Raw genomic sequence first — 15,588 nt, forward strand, 5'->3', positions numbered from 1 at the left:
GAACTATGTGGACTATCTGAGCAGACTCACACTGTTCAATCCCTCTGGAAGTCAAGGAAAGACTGCTGTGCATTTGCCCTTCTCTCCCATCAAAAGGAGGCCCAGAACCTTACTGGACTGTTTGGGTACTGGAGACAGTACCTGCTTCATTTGGACATTCTACTTGGTTCTTTATATTGGCTAACCTATAAGTTGGTATCATTTGAGTGGGGTGCAAACTGACAGGCTTCACTGGAAGCTGTCTAGTTGTTGCATGCTCGCTACTTTGGGGTCTCCACACCCCTCATTACCTCCTTAAGCCAAAAGTGTCTGGACTGATGATTTCCTTGCTGAAAACCTCTGGTAAAGGGAGGTAGCCTCCATCTGGAAATGCCCCTTGGGTTTTGGACTCATTGCCTCTCTGGCATGGGTACCTGTTGCTTTGCGTTGCTTCACCCCCCACGGATTTGTCACCCCACTTCCCCTGGGAGATGAAAGGATTACTCAAAGCCCATCTCTTCTGAGCAGTGAGTGGCCCTGAAGTGGTTAACTTCCCTTCCTCGGGAATTAACGCCAAATTGGGGTTCTCTTCCTGCATTTATTTTCCAAGCCAGGAAGTTATAGGAAGAGACATAGGTGGGGTTATAGTTTAACAGTATAGGCTGCTAACTTCCAGTGAAGCAAGCCAGATGACATTCCAGTAAGGCAATTAAGTGGTCCTATCAATAACAATTTGATCTTAGCAAACATTCCTTCCTAAAGCAATTTCTCAGTATCTTTACATAACCATCAGTAACTAGTCTGTCTTTGAGCCAGCAACCTTGCTGTGCCACAATCCTTATCTTGCAACAGAGACTTATAGCCTGAGGGAAATTTCCAGTCCTCCGCAAGGTCAATATTTGAAACTGCAAGGCTTTGGAAAACCAGGCCCTGTGAAGTACATATGCTTTTTAGTATATTCCACAGGTACCAGATGCATCCCCTTTGAAATGCAGCTTTTAGCTTGCTGCAGAGCTCTCGTCAAAACTGAATGTCTGACACATGTAGGCCTTGTAAATCTCTGGCCTGATATTACCATTTTTTTTGGTGGCTCAACTCAGACTCTATAACTGATGATGTGACAAAGACCTACAAAACCTTGCTTGTCAAATGAAAATGGTATATTCAAGAACACAGCTGGCCTGGTCTCACAGGCATCAGGGCTTTACATGAAAAAGTGGTAGCTATCTCTCTAGGAAAAATTTTATCCTCCACTCAGCCACGTAAGCCACTTCACTGGCTCAATGAAGCCATCAATTCACAAAGATTTCCCTAAATCCTGAGCCTGGTTTGGCTAAACTGAAACTTGATGGCTTCTATGGGACTATAGTGGCTTGATAACCTCAGTGCCAGCTCTGCAGAACCAAAAACAGATGTAGTTCCTAAACTCAAGGACAGAAATCAAGGCCTTTGTCAGAGCTCTGGCCAATAAGCCCCTTGATGAACTTTGCTATATGTTTACTGACTATTGTGCTGTTGTCAATGGCATTGATATTTGGTCTGCCATTTTGAAAACTACAGGCTGGCAGATTAAAGACACCCTTCTATGGAGTTGTGAATTGTGGAAACCAATTGCAACTGCTGATTAAACTTTCTGGGACCTTCCAGTAGCTGCCCACAGGAAGGGCCCATTCTCTGATGAGACCAACCAAAATCAAGCTAATTGAGCCTGCACTGCCGTTTGCTACTCTGTTGCTGCCAGAATCCATCATAACAACACATCCACCAGGGCCCACAAGGCACAAAGTGAAGGACCCTGTTTCTGCAAAGGCTGCCACTGCATGTCAGACTTGTGGCTCCTGCCCAAAGTTGGTGTGGTTCTCTCCTGGCAAACTGACTACACTGAATCTTTGACCCCTCCTAAGCTATTAGTGGTACCTCATATCACTGTTGACACTTTTTCAGGTTATGGTGCTGTCTTTTCAGTCCAATCAGTGTCACACTTCTGTGGCCTGAAACTAATATGTGTCATGTGTCTGGTTTTCTGGATGATCTGCAACCTGACCATGGTGCACCTTTTATGCAAAAGCCACTCAGTGACAGGTTGATAATCGAGGTATTTGATGGACCTTCCATGCTCCCTACCATCCGCAGGCATCTGGTAGTGTTGAGCTGAAAGAGACTCCACAAAAATCAACTCAAAAAGGTTTTTGATCGCCTCCCTCATTTCATGTCTATGCACCTTGCTCAGGCAGTTGGTCACTAAATGCAGCTATCCCCAGAAAAAGACCATCTCCCCTCAGTCATGTCCTGGGTAACAATCGGTATGAATAGTTTGCCAGTTTTTTAAAAGTTAAACATATATTTACCATAGAACCCAGCAAATCTCACTCCTGGGTATTTACCTTAGAGAAAAAAAACTTATATTTGCACAAAAACTTATACGTCAATGTTTATAGTGGCTCTATTCATAATCACCCCAAAACTGGAAACAAACCCAAATGTCCTGCAATTGGTGAATGGATAAACAAAATGTGATACATCCATACAATGAATATTATTTTGCAATAAAAAGGCACAAATTAGTGATAAATGCAACAACTTGGATGAATCTCAAAGGCATTACGCTGAGTGAAAGAAGCCAGTCTCAAAAGGTTACATACTGTATGTTTCCATTTATATGATGTCTGTGAAAGGACAAAACTATAGTGATGAAGAATAGATCATGGTTGCCAGGCATTAGAGATGGAAGGGGAGTGTAGCCACAGTGGAGTAGTATGGGGGTGTATTAGTCCATTTCCACTGCTTATAACAGAAATACGTGGAACTAGGTGATTTATAAAGAAAATGAAATTTATTGCCTACAGTTTCAGAGGAGGGGAAGTCCAAAGTCCAGGGAGCACAACTAGTGAGAGCTTTCTTTGGTGGCGACTTCAATGACGCAGGGTGTCACACTGTGAAGTCGCAGAGCTGAGAGAAACTAACCTCCTCACTCACTCTCTTTTTAAAGCCACCAGCACCACTCCCATTATTCCTAGAATGGATCGATCCATTCAATGAGGGGTCAGTCCTCACAATCCAATCACCTCTGCAAGGCCCCCCTATCAAATACCACAACAGGATTTCCCACCCTCTTACCACTGTCACTGTCACCACGCCTCCAACACATTAAACTTGTGGGGACACAATTCAATCCATAATAGAGGGAATTGGGGAAATAGAACTTTTTTTGTAACCTGGTGCTGGTGGTTATATGAATCTACACATGTATTAAAATTCAAAAAACTACATGCCAAATGTAGATCTATTTTTACTATATGTTAATGGGAAAAAAATAAAATAAAAGGTGGGGAGGACTATAGTCTCCAAAAATGTTAATTTTATAAAAGACCAAGAAAGGCTGTGGAAATGCTCCAGATTAAAGGAGACTGAAGAGACTGACAAGTAAATGCAACACCTGATCCTAGACTGGATCCCATACTGGAAGGGAAAAAAATACTGTAATATCTTTTATATTAAGAAATGGAACAAATATCTCTGAAGCTTCAGTTCTACCATCGCTTAAAACCTGGAAAACCTGACAAGTGATCTAAAGTTCTGTCACTTTGATCCTTTTCTACATTAATTAGTGAAAAGATTCAATTAAGTATACATGGAGTGCCTGCTACATAAAAGGCAACGTACTTGATGGACATAAGGCAGCAGAAATTCCTCTTTTCCTCTAAGGCTGGTCCAAGTCTTGAATTTTTCAAATACCATCTGCCAAACCATTTATCTACTCTTCTTTAATAATATTTGCTGCCATAAAAACATTATAATTTTTGGTGGCTCTTAGGAGTTAGTTTTCTAGAAAGTTGTCTGAGATTATTTTTCCAGTCCCATAGGAAACTTACTCATTTTACAACACTGCACAATGCTCAGACTTATGGACATTTTTCCAACCCATCTCATTGTAGAGATTTTTTTTCCCAAAATATATGTACACTGTTGCTAGTAACAGCAAAGCCCAATGCTAAATAGCTCACTTAATAAATGGAATTTATTGACTCACTGATCATGGATTGAAGACTCTAGCTTCATACCTCTGTGGCTACTTTAGCTCTGCCTTTTTCCTCTTACCAATTGTCCTCAGTCTTCCTTCTATCATAGTGGCAAACGTCTGCTAACAGCAGTTAGAGCTGCACGTTTCTTCAATTCTTCAATCATACCCAAAGAAAGAGAAAACATTATCACTTAAACCAACATATTAAAAAGAAGCCTCAAACCTCATTTAGTGTACACCTTAAGTCACGTATCATCCCTGAACCAATCCCAGCCAAACACCACGGAAGCTACACACTGTCAAAGAGGAAGAAGAGTAGATGTCAGGGAGGCCACCATAACGTCCGCAGCAATTGTTCTTTCTCTATTGGTTGTATAACTCTTCTTTACCTGGTAATAATTCGCTACCATTTACATGATACACGCTGTGTGATGCCTCTTCCCACCCTTCTGACCATTTCATACTACAGGGAGCTGAGTTATTCGAGTGTGTTCAGATTGCCTTAGTTCACAGGAGCGTGTGGAAAACATTAAGGGAAAGGTAAGGGTGACAGCAAACCATTCCAGCCGTTAAACGGGAAGGCTTCTCCCAGCACTGAACCGCACTCGGGCACCGCAGCAGCTCCGGGACTGCGCGGACCTGAAGGCGAACCCTCCCACATCTCTGTCTTCCCCGGCCGGCCTGCGCGGGGAGGGCCCCAGGGCCCGTTGCTCGGCCACGAGAGCCTAAGCAGCCGCTGGGGAGCAGCTGTCCGGCAAGGACGCGGAGGCTTCCCTACGGAGCGAGGAGTCCGAAAGACGCCTTCGGGGGGGGCTGTCCTCCAGTACCGGGTTCACTTCACCCTTACACGGTTTTACAGACGTGGAACCGAGGCCACGTTCCTGCCGCAGCGAGCCGCAGGGGAAGGACTCCCACTTCCGGGGCTGGCGCCCCGCCTTCCGCTAGTCTGTCCGCAGCGAGGAGGGACTGACGCGCGGGGAACCGCCTCCCGGGCGCCGAGGCGGAAGCGGAAGAGTCGCCGGGCCGTAGCCATGGAGATGCAGGGGCGGGGCCGCCACGGGGAGCGCGACCTTTGACCGGGGTTCGCGGCTACGTCCGAGGCGACGCAGACGGAAGTGCGGCGGCGGCCGGGCTGCGCGGCGGCGGGCATCCTGGGCGCGGGGCTGCGGCGGGCGGGCGGCGATGGAGGTAACGCGGCTCTGGTGACCGGGCAGGGCCCGGGCGCACCACCTCCCGCCGCCCAGCCCTCCGCGCCGCGCAGCGGGGCGCGGGGGTGGGCTCCGGGCGGGCCCCGTGGGAGGGCACGGAGGTCCCCGACCCCCGCGCTGCAGCCGGCTCTCCACCGTCCCCAAGCTCTGTCCCTCGCGATGACCAGTTCCCCGAGAGCCGGTTGTGTATCACTTGGCACACGACAGCCTACGCCCTCCCTCGTTTTCTGTCTTACCCGAAGGTCTTTCCTCAGTTCGATTCCACAGAGGGGTTTGTACTTGTTAAGGGTTCCACGCGTGGTGTCTGAGACTAGGGAAGTTCTTCCGACACCTGGCCTTGGTTTTGTTTTGCAGGATCCCGTTCGAGATGGGGTGGCTTCACCAGCCACCCCTGGGACCGGGAAATCTAAGGTGAAGACAATACGTGACTAGCAGGCTGAAGAGCGGAAGGATGATGAATTGGAAAACTTTGGCTTGGGGAGAGGGGTGGCCAGTTTAAAAGAAATAGCCTTTCTCCAAAGGATCTCAATTTACCCGTCACCCAACTGTTTCCTGTTTCTTCTTTCTTTTACTTTTTTTCAAGTTTCCTGACGTGACTTTTTGTTTACTTCCTGCTTCTGGTTAGTACTACTGAGAGGTCCTGCACTTTTTCGAACAGTAAACACGTCAGTCTAATTTATGAAGTTTTTTGAAGTGATGTAGTGGAAGGAGTAGTGCATAGGATAGGAATCAAGGGACTGACTCTTCTGTGGGCTCCAGTTCCTGCCTTGAATTAGGCAATTATTATGGCCCCGTACAACGTCTAACATTCAAGGATTCTGAAAGATAGTGGTTTATTGTTAAGGTTTATTGTTTGTATGCTAACTTTCAGGCAGTTGCCTAAGCACCCAGCCACTTCACTTACGCTTCCTGGTAGCAATGACATAGGTACTGTGGTTATCCTCATTTTACAGATGAGAGAACTGAGACCCCAGGGTTTAAGTAATTTTCCCACTTGGTAAACAATATTTTAAAGCCTAAATGTAATCTAATTCATCTTGTTACTTTAATTATGCTTAAGTTTTCACGTAGCCAAAGATTTCTTTCAGCCTGAATAGAAATAGTTTTATAGCTCTAAGGAACTTTAAGTAGCATTAGTTCCAACCCCTTAATTTTACAGTTAAAGAAACTAAAACCTAGAAAGTGTCAACCTATAGCAACAGTGTCAGTATGAGGATTTGTGCTGTTTTTTTACATTTCAAAACTAATTTTTACATTTTCAGTAGTTGCATAACTAATTATTATTGAATTGAAGTTGCATTTGCTAATTTTTAAAAATGTGGAACAAAGTATGGTGTTTGGTTGACATAAAGATTTATTCAGTAGAATGGTTTTTTTTAGACAGACATTCTGTTTCTTTTTTGTGCTATACTCGAAGCGTGAGTTATAAGTTGGTAACATGACTACATCTTTCAGCTGGAAACATTGCCCAAAGAAGATCTCATCAAGTTTGCCAAGAAGCAGATGATGCTAATACAGAAAGCTAAGTCAAGGTGTACAGGTATTGGGCTGAAAATATTCATCTTGACCACAGTCTCATTTAACCGCGGTTAAAAATGGTAGTTTTTTAGTAGTTGCCTGGTTTTGTTTTCCAGTGATTCCAAATACATCTCAGTGTAGTGGAATCTGTTATTTAACATTCTAACCATTTACCTCTGATTTTTTTTTTTTCATTATCTTGCATCTCTAAACTACAGTTATCTTTGAGTTGTTAAAATAAAATCAGGGAGGAGGATTAAAAAAATTTTTCTGTTCAAGTTAAGCATTTTTTTCCTTCATGTAGATTGTCAGTTCTGAGTAAAGTTTTTTCTAGAAGAGTCAGTTGAAATACCAGGTTGTAATACCAAAGAAGAAAGAGAACTCAAGTAAAGTAATAAAAGATTTCTGTTCCTGGAAATTTGAAGTACATTTATTTACTTAAGTTGATTAATTCCCTATTTAGTTTCCTTTTCTTTTTCTTCCAAAATGAAGAAGATGTTAGTAGGCTTTTTTAGTATATGTGAATGAGCTCTTGAATTTCCTATGATTTATAAGTATGTTAACTGCCCTGCCTAAAAACCAAGACATTTTCTACTAGAAAATGTCAAATTATGTTTTGGGAAGTTGAATCTGCTAGTAATAAAGACAGTCATCTATTTGGAAAGATATTCTAGGTTCCAGATCTTGACACATATTGATGAAATATTCAGATTAACATTTACAGTTAACCTGGGGATGTTGCTTTAGGATTGTACAGTAAGAAGTATTCATAGCAGAAATAATATGATGTCTGAGATTTGCTTCAGAATTCGCAGGACGGGTAAGAAAAGGGGAAGTGAATAGAAATTGGGATGAAACAAAATTGGCCATGTAATAATTGCTAAGGCAGGGGGATGAGCGCATAGAGATTAACCATATTGTTCTCTCTACTTTTCTATTTGTTCGAAGTTTTCCGTAATAAAAACGAAAAAAATGGTAATACTATTATGTGGCTGAAGTTAGTAGTTTCTCAAAGTACCTGATTTTTATTTTTTTTATTTTTTATTTTTATTTTTTAAAAAGATGACCGGTAAGGGGATCTTAACCCTTGACTTGGTGTTGTCAGCACCATGCTCAGCCAGTGAGCAAACAGGCCATCCCTATATAGGATCCGAACCCATGGCCTTGGTGTTATCAGCACCACACTGTCCCGAGTGAGCCACGGGCCAGCCCTAAAGTACCTGATTTTTAAAAATATATTCTAATGTGTAGGTTTTGGGGTTTTTTTAGCCAGTAATTATTTTCTTCATTTCTGAACTGCAATCTTTGTTTAATTGTTTAGAATTGGAGAAAGAAATTGGAGAACTCAGATCAAAGCCTGTTGCTGCAGGAACTGATGATATTATTAAGGTAATGAAACAGTTGTGAATATTGCTTTACTTTTTATTTATTTACAAATGTCTAATGGTAAATAGAATTTCCTTGAGGGTTGTCAGCCTGCTGGAGGCTATCTGGCTTTCTGTTCCTGGTCTGCGACTTCCTCTTTGGCCTTGGTTGTTTTTTTTACTTTTCTGGTTCACCATTAAAAGAGAGAGTTAATGACCTCTAGGTCCTTTTCTGTTCTGAAGTGAGTATTCACTCTCCTCATGCTTTCCAATTATGGTTGTTATCTCAGACTCTGTTTTACTCTTCCCTGTCCCCCTCAGAAAACCTGGCCACACCCAGGACTTTGAAGATCTATATATTATATATGTATCTATAGATATATCTATATTCTTGGACATGACCACTGACACAGATCTCACAGTTGTATTTCTAGTTGCCTGGGGGAAAAATGTTCTTCACACATTCCATTTGTCCACATGATCAAACAGATAAATAATCTCTGTTTTACCTTTTTTCCTGGACACCTCTGTTCTGAAACCTTCTGCCTGCCTACACTAATTTGGTCTGGTTGTTCTGTATATGTGCTGCACAGTTCTGGAACTGACCTTTTTTGATGATCCTATGAACTTACACTGCTTTCCTATATTGCCCTCTGTCCTTCCCTCTCCCCATTTGCTAGGTCACATGTCATTCACTTTGTGGGCTAACCATATCATTTCAGTAGAGCACCTCCTGTGGCTTCCTATGAATGGATGCATGAGAGGTAAATTTTTGTGTTGTCTTTTATTTAAAAATGCCTTTATTCTACTCCAATGTTTGATTTATACCTGTAAGCCGATATTGAACTCTGAATTTTTTTACATCTGTTTTGTTTTTGTTTTCTTAAACAACAGAGCTTTTTATTAGTACTATTTCACATAAGAAGTTCCAAGGTAGACAGTTCTCAGGCGGGTGCAGTCTCCCACTGATGTCATCAGAACACAGACTCTCTTCATCTCCGTGCTCCTGCATCCTTATCCTATATCTGGGAAATCAGAGCTTTCAGGTTTTAGCTTTTATAGTATCTGTAGAAGAGGCCGGTAAGGAAGAAAGGGTTGATTATAGAAGTTGAAGGAGTATGCCATCAAACTTTCTAGAATTCTCATCCAGAATTTGTTTTCTTCTTTGTCTAAGGAATGTCAAAGACTTTTCATTTTTCTACCATTATATTGAAATTTCTATTTTGGTGCTGAATGTTTAATTCCAAAGATCTCATTCTTCATATCTGAATATTCATTTTTTATATATCTTATTATTTAAAGATTTGACATGTTCTGTTGTCTTAGGAAATAAATCCATGCTGTCCTGAAGTTTACTAATACTTTTGCATTGTTTCTGTTTCCTTCAAATTTAATTATTTTTAATGTAATCACCTGTGCTCCCAAAAAAGCTAGGATCTTGAAAATAATATGTCCTCCTATGTAGCCCCCACCTGATTCCTATTGCACCCCCCTAGTTTCCCACGCCCCAGGTAACCATCGTTCTAAATCCCGTATTTGTTGTTTCTTTCCTTTTCTTTCATAAAGTTTTATTGTGTCTACAAGTATCATTAATTTTTTCGTTTTAGTTTTTAACTTCACTAAAAGTTTTAGTTTTTAATTTCACTAAAGTTTTTAATTTTACTGAAATTTTAGTTTTTAACTTCACATTCATGTTGGTAATGTTTTAGGACTTTTTTCACTTAATATTATTTTTCTGAAGTTCGCCTGTATCATTTCATGTTGCCATGACTGCTATAGAATATTCCATTATGTTACTGTAACATCATTCATGGTCTACACTGTTTATGGGTGTTGGGGTTATGCTCATGTTTATGCAATAGAGTACTGTGCTGTGAACTTTTTTGTATGCATCTTATGAATGTGTGGAGGATTCTCATAAGTAAATGGGTGTAATTGCTGCATCAAAAGTTACATGAAGTTTCAACTTTAGGAGATAATGCCAAACCACTTTGAATAGTATTTAAAATAACTTACACTTTCACTAGCAATCTACAAGGGGTCTTGTAAATTCATATCCTCTCCAGCACTAGGTATTGTCTTACATTTTAATTTTTGCTAATCAAATGGCTGTAAAGTGAAGGTTATTGTGGTCTTGATTGCAGTTACTGTTTTTGTATCCACAGCCCCTTTTTCATAATGAGCCAATGGGGCTCTTATTGATCTGTAGAATTTTTTGTTTATGTTTATATATATATTCTTGGCTGATTATGTGTGTGGTGAATATCTCCTCCCAGTTTGTGGCTTGTCTTTTCACTTCCTATGTTTTGATGAACGAAAGACCTTAATTTTAATGTAGTCCTATATATCGATCTTTCTTTTAATAGTCAGTGCTTTTATGTGTGTGTGTGTGCATACATATTTTTGTTTGTTTAAAGAAATCTCTTTAGCCTAATGGTTAAAAGGTATTTTCTAAGAGGTTTAAAGCTGTGTTTTTGACATTTAAGTCAATTCATCTGGAGTTGATTTCTTCTTAATAAGGTGTGAAGTCTTTTTGTAATATTGTAACTATTGTTTTCCAACCTTAATTATTGAATATTCTTTCTCCACTGATCTAATATTGTACTTCAAAACATGCTTGGGTCTGTTTCTGGACTCTTTTTTTCTATTACGTTGGTTATTTTTTCTATTCCAATAGTATATTGTCCTCATTATTTTACAGTGAGTCCTCTCTCTGTTCTCTTTAAAGTATTCTGGTCACTCTTGGTTTTTTACTTTCCCATTTACATTTAGAATCATGTCAGATTCAGTGAAAAATTCTATTGTGGTTAATTGAAATTAAATGGGATCTCTGTAAGGTTTTATAATTCGCCCTTTGGAAGTTCTTTGCCTATCTTTTGGTAAAGTTATTGCTAGGCTCTTGATATTCTTTGATACCATTTTAAATGAGATCTTCTTAATTATGTTTTGTAATTGTTTGCTAGTGGTACCCAAAATGGAACTGACTTAGTATATTAATCTTATGTCTAGGTACTTTGTGAAACTCCCAGTTGTTTCTAATTACCTGTAGATTCTTCTAGATTTTTTGTATAAATAGTCATATCTGCAAACAATTTTATTTCTATTTTAATGTTTATGCCTTATATCTTTTTAAAAATTTTATTTCACTGGCTGGGATCTTCAATACCGTGTTGGTTAGAAATGTTGACAGTGGACTAATGTTTTATTTAGCACTTTTTGCCTCTAGATTTGTGGTAAAATGATTTTTCCTTTGTGTGTAGTACTTGCATATTGGTTTCAAGTTATGCTGCTTTTGTAGAATAACTTGGGAATTATTCTTGCTTTTCATTTTGTCTGGATACGGTTATATGAAATTGTATGTATCTGTTCTTTGAAGATTTGGTAAAACTCACCTATAAAGCCATCTATTCTTCCTGTTTTCTTTAGTGGACAATTTTTAACTGCTATTTGATTTTTAAGTAGCTATATTATTATGCTTTTCAGTTTTTTTTCTTGACTCAGTAAAGCTATATTTTTCTAGGAATTTTTATGCATTTCACTTCAGTTTTCAATATGATGAATATAAATAACTATTTATAATATTCTCTAACTTTTTAGCCTCTTATATGTATATAGATGTGTTCCCTTTTTATTTATAATTTTGTTTGTGACTTCTGTCTTGTCTTGCTACAGAATGTCTGTTTTGTTAGTTTTTTACAAAGAACTGATTTTTGGTTTGTTTGTTTTCTGTTTTATTAACTTCCTCTTCCATTCAATTTTTTCAGTGAATAACCTTCTCTGACTGCTCCCTATCCAGATTGCCAACTGATCCCCAATTTTTCAGCCCCACACATTACACCTCCCTCGACGATATCTGATGCCTCTAATTCCCGAACATTTTCATTTCTGAAGAGTATTTGCCAGCTCCTCATACATGTTCCCTGTGCAAGCCCTTAGATTGTAACTTTCTTCCTATTTCTAATTGAGTTCCTCCTCTGCTTTTAGTTTTCCAAACGTGTTGAGATTTCTTATATCTTTATGTCTTCTTTTCTTTTCTCTTTGTTCTTATGTTTATACCTTTTTAAGTCTTTTATTCTCACTTTAGCATGATTTGGAAAAGAGGAGGAGATAATTATGCATGTGCTCAGTCCACCATTTTCTTAACCTCAGACAAACAAGTCATTCTGTTTCAAAACAGGCATTGACTGAACGTTTGGATACTATTCTTCTGGAAAAAGCAGAGACTGAGCAACAGTGTATTTCTCTGAAGAAGGAAAATATTAAAATGAAACAAGAGGTTGAGGTAAGGCAAGTTTTTTTCTTGTATAGCGTAGTGATAAATTTTAGAGCTACGTAAGACCTTTAAAGATATCTAATCCGATTTTAACATTTTATGAACAAAGAAACAGATTAACGTTTAAAAAGAAAAAGAACTGAAATCACCCAACTGTACAGAGATAGAACTAACATTTACTTCTGTGTTGTTTAGTCTTACTTATAATTGTAATGTCATTCGTGAAGAAAAATGAAAAAAAGTAGGTTGATGACTCTGAATACTATTATCTTCAGTTGTAGGGTATTCAGAGGCACGTTTCTACTTTTTTGCCTGTTACGTCTGGGCTAATTTTCTCCCAAAAGTGTCTTACTAATCTATTCAGGGGTTACTAGTTAAAATTTTGTGACTTATACAATTTATATAATTTATCACCTTTTAAAGGAAAATTACATTTAAAGATTTCTTAGTTTTTAGTTATTACTATGAGTAATAGATTATTGCTGATATATCTTGTCATACTTAAGGGAGAGCCTAAGCAGAGTTCTTAGAATTTCAATATATTTCTCTAGGTAGATTTCTGCTCATTATGTTTTTTCTTTAGTTAGTCTGTGGCTAATACTTTTTTCTGACAGCAGGGGTTTTTTTGGTCTTAATTTATGCATGCTTGTTTTTGTAATAGGATTCTGTAACTAAGATGGAAGATGTGCACAAGGAGTTTGAACAATCACATAAAAACTATGTGAAAGAAATTGAAAATCTGAAAAACGAGCTGATGGCAGTACATTCCAGACACAGTGAAGATAAAGCTGTCCTACTAAAAGAACTGGAAGAAGCAACGAATAAACAATTAGAGCTTTCTGAACAACTGAAATTTCTGAGTGGCTGTGAAGATAATGTTAGAAAACTACAAGAAGAGATTAAGAATATTAGGCCAGCCTTTGAGGAGCAAATTTTATATCTGCAAAAGCAGTTAGAAGCTACCATTGATGAAAAGAATCAAGAGATTACTCATCTTCAAAAACTCATTGAGGCTAATTCTCAGCATTACCAAAAAGATATTAATAGTTTGCAAGAAGAGCTTTTCCAGTTGAAAGCTGCACACCAAAAAGAGGTGAAAGAATTGGTGTGCCAGATTGAAGCATCAGCTAAAGAACATGAAGCAGAAATAAGTAAGTTAAACCAGCTAAAAGAGAACTTAGTAAAACAATGTGAGGCAAGTGAGAAGAACATTCAGGAAAAATATGAATGTGAATTAGAAAATTTAAGGAAAGCCACCTCAACTGCAAGCCAAGACAAGCAGATGTGTTCTTTGCTCTTGCAAGAAGATACTTTTGTAGAACAAGTAGTAAATGAAAAAGTCAAACACTTAGAAGATACCTTAAAAGAACTGGAATCTCAACATAGTATCTTAAAAGATGAGGTAACTTACATGAATAATCTTAAATTAAAACTTGAAATGGATGCTCAACATATAAAGGATGACTTTTTTCATGAACGAGAAGACTTAGAGTTTAAAATTAATGAACTATTACTAGCTAAAGAAGAACAAAGTTGTATAATTGAAAAATTAAAATCTGAACTAGAAGACTTAAATAAACAGTTTTGCTGTACTGTAGAACAACATAACAAAAAAGTACAGAGTCTTAAGGAACAACATCAAAAAGAAATAACAGAACTAAATGAGACATTTTTGTCAAATTCAGAAAAGGAAAAATTAACATTAATGTTTGAAATACAGGGTCTTAAGGAACAATGTGAAAACCTACACCAAGAAAAGCAGGAAGCTATCCTAAATTATGAGAGTTTGCGAGAGATTATGGAAATTTTACAAACAGAACTGGGAGAATCTGCTGGAAAAATAAGCCAAGAGTTTGAATCAATGAAGCAACAGCAGGCTTCTGATGTTCATGAACTTCAGCAGAAGCTCAGAACTGCTTTTAATGAAAAAGATGCTCTTCTTGAAACTGTGAATCGTCTTCAGGGAGAAAATGAAAAGTTGTTATCGCAACAAGAATTAGTACCAACACTTGAAAATACCGTAAGGAACCTTCAAGAAAAGAATGAAGGGTACTTACTTAGACTCAGTGAGAGAGAGACCATGTTACAAGAATTAGAAGCAAAGATAAATTCTCTTACTAAGGAAAAAGATGATTTCAAAAGGAAAATAACAAATTCTCCTGAGGAGATGGATAGTCTCCATAAAAAATGTGAAACAGAAGAAAGATTGATTATTGAACTTAGGAAGAAAGTAGAGCAGACTACCCAGTACAACAGTGAACTAGAACAAAAGGTAAATGAATTAACAGTAGGACTAGAAGAGACATTAAGAGAAAAAGATCAAAATGACCAAAAACGAGAAAAACTTATGGTTCAAATCAAAACTCTCTCTGAAGATCAGGAGGCATTGTCATCTGAAGTGAAGTCTCTTTATGAGGAAAATAACAGACTAAGTTCAGAAAAGAACCAGTTGAGTAAGGATTTGGAAGCTTTTCTGTCTCAAAAAGAAGGAGATTTTGTCCTTAAAGAACATATTACTGAATTAGAAGAGAAACTTCAGTTAATGGTTAAAGAACGAGATAATTTAAGTAAACTGTTTGAAAATGAGCAAGTTCAGAAGTTATTTGTCAAAACTCAGTTGTATGATTTTCTTAAACAGATGGAGTCAAATGTGTCAGAAGAAAATGAAGACCAAGATGTTGTAAATGTCCTACAAGCTGTATGCGAATCCTTAGCAAAAATAAACGAGGAGAAACACAATTTGGTTTTTCAATATGACGAAAGGGTATTACAATTAGAAAAAGAGAAAATTCTCTTAAGGAGAGAGTTAGAAGAAACCCTGTTAGAAAGAGAGGCCTTACAGCTTGACCTTCTAGAAATGAAGAGTGCTAATGAAAAAACAAGGCTTGAAAACCAGAAACTTTTAGTTCAGATTGAAGAAGTATCTCAAACATGCAGCATAAATGAAATCCATACTGAGAAAGAAAAATCTCTTATAAAGGAACATGAAAACCTAAGGCCATTACTAGAACGAAAAGAATCTGAACTGCAAGATGTGAGAGCAGAGTTGATGTTATTAAAGGTACTATAAAGTTGCATTTTATTGGTTCAAATAAATTGTTAGTTCCTGTCATAGATTCTAGAAAATATATACATGTCAGGTGTAAATTTTTAGCATTTAAGCTCAAATTGCAAATTTCTGAAAAGTGCATTAAACATTTTTATGTTGTGCATCTTGTTTATTAC

At 38.3% G+C, this 15,588-nt stretch overlaps 1 protein-coding gene across 2 annotated transcripts in view; it reads left to right on the forward strand.

Moving 5' to 3' along the window:
- The first annotated feature begins 5,132 nt into the window (after positions 1-5,132).
- Positions 5,133-15,588, forward strand: part of GCC2 (GRIP and coiled-coil domain containing 2) — a 42,688-nt gene continuing 32,232 nt past the window's right edge. For both annotated transcript variants that reach the window (XM_063086391.1, XM_063086392.1), the window contains exons 1-6: positions 5,133-5,188; positions 5,563-5,619; positions 6,664-6,748; positions 8,048-8,115; positions 12,268-12,372; positions 13,025-15,424. In XM_063086391.1, the coding sequence (XP_062942461.1) occupies positions 5,183-5,188; positions 5,563-5,619; positions 6,664-6,748; positions 8,048-8,115; positions 12,268-12,372; positions 13,025-15,424 (2,721 nt within the window). In that variant the 5' untranslated portion in view covers positions 5,133-5,182. The remainder of the gene's footprint in view (positions 5,189-5,562; positions 5,620-6,663; positions 6,749-8,047; positions 8,116-12,267; positions 12,373-13,024; positions 15,425-15,588) is intronic.

The sequence above is a fragment of the Cynocephalus volans genome, chromosome 2 (genome assembly GCF_027409185.1).
Source record: "Cynocephalus volans isolate mCynVol1 chromosome 2, mCynVol1.pri, whole genome shotgun sequence".
Lineage (NCBI taxonomy): Eukaryota > Metazoa > Chordata > Mammalia > Dermoptera > Cynocephalidae > Cynocephalus > Cynocephalus volans.